General features: G+C 45.4%; 1 protein-coding gene across 1 annotated transcript; it reads left to right on the top strand.

Annotated features, from left to right (window-relative positions):
• The first annotated feature begins 1,891 nt into the window (after positions 1-1,891).
• Positions 1,892-4,577, top strand: MICOS10 (mitochondrial contact site and cristae organizing system subunit 10). Its single transcript, XM_085886766.1, has 4 exons — positions 1,892-2,036; positions 2,117-2,164; positions 3,889-3,971; positions 4,479-4,577. Exons 1-4 carry the CDS (start codon positions 1,973-1,975, stop codon positions 4,506-4,508), a joined length of 225 nt encoding a protein of 74 aa, XP_085742892.1. The 5' UTR covers positions 1,892-1,972; the 3' UTR covers positions 4,509-4,577.
• Positions 4,578-6,229: the final 1,652 nt, after the last annotated feature.

Raw genomic sequence — 6,229 nt, 5'->3', positions numbered from 1 at the left:
CCACAAGGGGTGTGGGACGCCCCTCATACAAAAAGACACAACAAGACCACGATATCGAGCTTGTGTGCAAGTTTCATCAAGATCGCATCAAACGTCACGGAGCTATGCTCTGGAGAGAGTCACAAACAGACAGACAAGCCAGTCGGCGGCGATGGGTCGCCGAGCATGGAAACTATAAGATATAGAGCAAAATGGATGTCATATAGCAGATCGGGAATCACCTTAAGATTATGCATATCAAATCTCATCCAGTTCCATCTACTGATAACCACTCGGTATCCATTTGAATGAAAAGTACCGAAAATGCGGTTTGAAATCGGAAATACCCAAAGTTCGAGCGGGTGCTGTGGGTGAACAAAGACCTTAATCGAAAATCCGGCTCGATCGTTTGTGCACAATGTATTCCAGACAGTTAGTGTGAATTTTCATGACCATCCGACCATAACCCTAGGAGGAGTAGCATTTGGCGCGAAGGCATCTCCAGCTCTCGCATATTATCGATTTTTGCACTAATTGACCTTTGACCCCTGACCTAAGCGAAATCGGTCAATATGTCCTGAGGCAAAGTTGTAGTACTCATTGAGTACCATGAACCTGCAAAGTTTCATTCCTATCGATGCACTCACCTGGTCGCTCGGGGGCCTTCAATTTTCGCCAATTTTCGCGCATACCCTAATTGTAGGGGGCGCTGCGGGTAAAGTATTCCATATATCACAAAAACCGGAATATATTTGATATAGCATCACCTCTAGATCATTTGTGCCAAATTTCATAACCCTACGTGGGATAATGGCTTTCGGAATTGATGTCGCGTGAACGGTACCGATTTTGAAGGTTTTTCGGTTGTTGCTAGGGAACCAAAGCGTCCCCAGCAACCATCACAACTTCCAAAGCACTAGGTCATAAGATGTACCTACCACCCGAGTTTGGTCAAAATCCACCCACGTTTACTACCAATTATGCTGATGACAAACGAACAAACATCCAAACAAACAGACAGAATTACTGACAATAAGGTTCACCTCTTTCGGCGACCCAACAGACAGACAGACATAACGAATATCGTGGTCACTGGCTGGCGCTCGTGAACCAACAAGAAGAGCACTTTTTGACTTTGCAACGTCACCAGATATGCTTCTGCCCACATTCTTACATCATCATACATACTTGTACCATGTTTGAGTAAAATTCCTGAACCCAGATCAAAAAATTAAATAATTCTGGCTGTTAGACCATGCATCCGATCAGGTTGGAATTTAAAAGATATCTTCCCCATCACGACTGGATAATAATTGTGAAGTTTCACATTGATTGATTAAGTGGTTCAACAGAAAATAATTTTTTTTTAATGATTTACATTCAATCCAATATGGCTGCCAGACCATGTGACCTATCAATTATTCATGAACACGTGTGTGTGTGTGTGTGTGTGTGTGTGTGTGTGTGTGTGTGTGTGTGTGTGTGTGTGTGTGTGTGTGTGTGTGTGTGTGTGTGTGTGTGTGTGAAGTTTCCCCTCGATATGTCCAGCCGTTCTGGAAAAGAAGATTTTTTTCAAGGTTTATTTTTCAAAAAAAAAAAAAAACTCATCGCTGCCAAACCATGTGACTTGTGACGTCATCGGTGGAGAACTTTTTGTTCCTCATGTATCGTCGATCATATCCGTAAAGCTTCGCCTCGATCTTCATTCAGATACGGAGGTGTATCACAACAATTGAACAAGCGATACTGTGTGCTCTTCATTTCCCTTTTTATATATATTATTTAATTTGCCGTTATAATTTATTGTCATAGCTTCTCGATGTAGATTATATATCTGCTAAAGCATTCGACACATAAAAGTGTAATTGTATAACTAAAACAATTTTGTAATTGTATTATTATTATACAGTTTCAGTGAGCTTCACGGCGGTTATCGGAAGTTAAGGTTTGTTGAACCGGAAGTGAATCCTGACATTCTCAGAGAAACAGCAATATGTCGGAGGACGAGCTGGGTAAACGTTGGGATCGCTGCACTGCCGACGGCATCCTCAAATTAGGTTTGATTCGCGACCTTTCCTTGTACGAATGGTTTCTTGGATTGCATTGTGGTGTGTGACGGTGTGTGGTTTGTATCCAGGTGGTGGTGCTATCATCGGGGGAGCGATTTCCCTGCTCTTCTTGAAACGTGAGTTAACAAGGGCATGAGGACACGTGTTTTCACATGAAATAGAAACACTCACTCTTAACGGGAGGGCCGGGAGGGGTCATCCTAATTGTTAGTAATTATTATTAAGATACTATTATCATGCTTGTTGTTCGAAGTGGTTTTGTTAAAACACTCCGATAAGGTGGAACGACGCTCGAGCTGCTCGCTATACACTTCAACTTGACATTCTTCCAAGGTAGTGAATTCTACTAACTGGAGGGCCGGGAGGGGTCATCCTAATTATTTGTAATTATTATTAAGATACTATTATCATGCTTGTTATTCAAAGTGGTTTTGTTAAAACACTCCGATAAGGTGGAACGACGCTCGAGCTGCTCGCTATACACCTCAACTTGACATTCTTCCAAGGTAGTGAATTCTACCTACTGGAGGGCCGGGAGGGGTCATCCTAATTATTTGTAGTTATTATTAAGATACTATTATCATGCTTGTTATTTGAAGTGGTTTTGTTAAAACACTCCGATAAGGTGGAACGACGCTCGAGCTGCTCGCTATACACCTCAACTTGACATTCTTCCAAGGTAGTGAATTCTACCTACTGGAGGGCCGGGAGGGGTCATCCTAATTATTTGTAGTTATTATTAAGATACTATTATCATGCTTGTTATTTGAAGTGGTTTTGTTAAAACACTCCGATAAGGTGGAACGACGCTCGAGCTGCTCGCTATACACCTCAACTTGACATTCTTCCAAGGTAGTGAATTCTACTAACTGGAGTGCCGGGAGGGGTCATCCTAATTATTTGTAATTATTATCATGCTTGTTGTTGTTAGAAGTGGTTTTGTTAAAACGCTACGATAAGGTGGAACGATGCTCGAGCTGCTCACTATACACCTCAACTTGACGTTCTTCCAAGGTAGTGAATTCCTATAAAGGGGGAGAAGAAACATGGAAGGGGGAGGGAGAGTAAAATACCAAAGATGGATTCCGCCTTCAAAGCCCGTGACCGAGGTAGCCATGCATCGAGAATCGGGCACCCCAGCACCGCCTCCCACGATGATGATCACGTGACGAAAAGAGCCAAATACCTTCGCAACGGCCGTTCCTCATAAAGCTGTTGGCGTGTGGAGGGGCCAAGGTGGTTGTGGTTCGTGCCAAGTGAAAGGTCACAGTCTGTGCAGGTGGTGGAGTGTGCATGACGTGCATCACCAAACTGACCGCACGTGCCGCGTGGCCCAACCGATGCGGTAACATGGTTCCATCATGGCTGCGGACCTGATTAAATAAATAATTGCGCTCTTCGGTGCCTTTCTTCGTGCACGTTGTGATTGGAAGTGAAACGGAAACACAATATTAACCCGTTCCTTTGATTACTTCCTATACATCTCAAACGCAGAGAGTGACGGCACGTATGTTGGGTCAACGCTCGCAAATGGCCATCGATGGGAAAGGTGGTGAAGATGCCAAGGATCAATTGCAAGGTATCCGTCACGTATAGAACTCACCAGATGGTGCAGGCAGATCGACTCGACGCTGAAGGTCGTTAATGGGCCTGCTGGGTTTCTATGCGCAGTACAGTCACGTCCTCGTTCCAAAAGCGTACAATCCGGATCCTCAATCCTCCCGGCTTCCCCGAGATCTGAACCCGCAACGTCAGGATGCCCGTCCTCGATTCCCTCTCGGAGACCGCTGCGGTACCCGCCTAACACGGTGACTAAGATTGCTGTGTTTTCGCCTGACAGGACGAACCTGGCCGGTCGTGTTTGGTGCAGGAATGGGGATCGGTCTTGCCATGTCACACTGCCAGCAACAGCTTCCTCTCCCGGTAGTGCACCACATCCTCGCACCGATGATTCCTTCACGTACACCGAATCGTATCGCTTTGTGACTCGGCTGCCTGGTCTACCCTCACCGTAACACGTTAGATCCTTCCTTGTCGATCGTCAATTTTAATCTTCATGAAACGGGCAATTTGATACATCTCTGGCACCTTTTTGTGGGATGGGGGGGGGAGGGGTAGGGGTGGTATGTATCTGTCTGTCTGTTTTACTTGTGAAATCGAAGACACGCACGTACAGTGCCACCTTCAGCACGTATTCACACCCCTCGAGTTTTGTTGGGTCGCAGCCTGAATTTAAAAATGGATTAAATTTAATTATTTTTGTCGCCGATGTACACAAAATACCCCACAATGACAAAGTGGATTTTTTATTTTTAAAGAACTTTACAGAGAGAAGTGGAAGTGGTTTGAGTATTAATTCCCTTTGGAATGATCCATCATCTCTTCCTTCCTTCCTTCCTTCCTTCCTTCCATCCATACCCCACCCCGCAGCCACCATCAACCGACGTGACTCCACATTGACCCAGTCCCATCTCTCTGCACTCGCACCTCCTGTAATCAAATATCTGAATAAATGAAAATCACGAACAAGTTCTCTGTGCGGTTTTTGTCTGTTCTCCATCTATCCAAGAACCTGACTTTGTTTACAACAGGGTTAGAACCGACCTTGTACCTGCGACCGACAGCCACATCGATATCACGTTGCTGCATCGTTCCTTCTCGTTGCCTGGTGAATTATGGAAATCGATTACAATGGCTTAAAATGCTGTGAATCGGATCAAAGGACTTGTCGGCACATTACGAGAGCACAAATGTCCAAAGCTTTCGACTTTCGTTTAAACTCTTCACAAACACGTACACGATCCACACACACCCGCCTCGTTTGACTGCAATGCGTGATGCGTGAAGGTTCCACTTTTCTTTTTCTGCTCTCTACCTGACATCCCCTCTTCCCAACACCACCACCTTCCATACAACAGGGCCTCAAAGTTTGTATGCTAATAATGGGAGAACAGGATGAATATGGCACTCAGGATTTAGGGTATGTCGATAAAGATCATGGTCTTGGATGGGGGGATGATTTGAGATGGTGGTGAACAGCTGTTTTGAATACCTGGAGAGAAGAATGAGATTGAAGAGTATGGAAGGTGGTTCCACGTGTAAGGGGGGGGAGAGGGAGGAATGAATGAGTGGAGGTGGACAGTGATTCTGGATTTAGGCAGTTTCATTAGGAGGGGGTTGCTGGTGGACCGCATTTGTCTTGCAGGTACGTGTGAGGGGGACAAAGCACAAAGAGGACAGAAGGTACATGTCCAGAAACGAGGCGGAAGAAGATAGAGACCACTGACCTGTCGGTGATGGCGAAATGACGGGCCCATAGACTCTGCTTCATCGCGAGAGATTCCGATGATACTGAAAACCTTTGTTTCCAGAGCATAAAGCTGAGCAAGATGTGAGGAAGGGGAGCCAGCCCAGAGGGGAGAGCAGTATGCCATCAAGCTTGTAGCTGCGGATGTAAGCCTTGTAAAGGTGGAGAGGAGCTCAGGCGTGCCAAGGAAGGACTTTTCACGATGGAGGATGCCCACTCGCCGTCTGGCTTTCGAGGCTCGTTTTGAAATGTGGATTGTCCAAGAGAGATCATGGCTGAGAGTGAGACCCAAGAGTTTGAGTGACAACCTCTTCAAGAGGGTTGTCAAGACGTTAGATGGAAGGACTTGTGGTACGATCCTGTGAGTGTGTGGGATTTCTCAGAATCAAAAGACATGTTCCAAGTGTTTGACCAGTTTGTGATTTTATTTATTTATTTATTTTTTTTCAAGGTCTGAGGAGAGGGAAGAGGCTGCTGTCGTCTGTCAGAGGAATGAGGGATGTCATGGCAGAGAGCAGAATCAGAAAAGAGATGGAAGATTTACAGAGAGGCAGGGAGATCATTGATGAAGATTATGAATAAGATGGGGCCAAGAACACTGCCTTGTTTTGTGGAAAAGCCAATGAACACAGCACTCAGATATAAGGTACATGGTAATAATGGGAGAGAGAGAAGAAGATGAACAGTGCACAGCTGGTATTTAGGGTGTTCAGGGAATAAGAGGATGGATAGGACAGCTGGGATATATGGTGCGTTACGGGGAGAAGAGGATGGACAAGGCACTCAGCTGGGATTTAGGGTGTTCAGGGAAGAAGAGGATGGATAGGACAGCTGGGATATATGGTGCGTTACGGGGAGAAGAGGATGAACAAGG

This window comes from Eptatretus burgeri, chromosome 6 (assembly GCF_056783735.1).
Source record: "Eptatretus burgeri isolate ZD-2024b chromosome 6, Ebu_testis_v1, whole genome shotgun sequence".
NCBI lineage: Eukaryota > Metazoa > Chordata > Myxini > Myxiniformes > Myxinidae > Eptatretus > Eptatretus burgeri.
The sequence above is the reverse complement of the archived record's forward strand: the minus strand, read 5'-3'. Positions and strand labels throughout refer to the sequence as shown.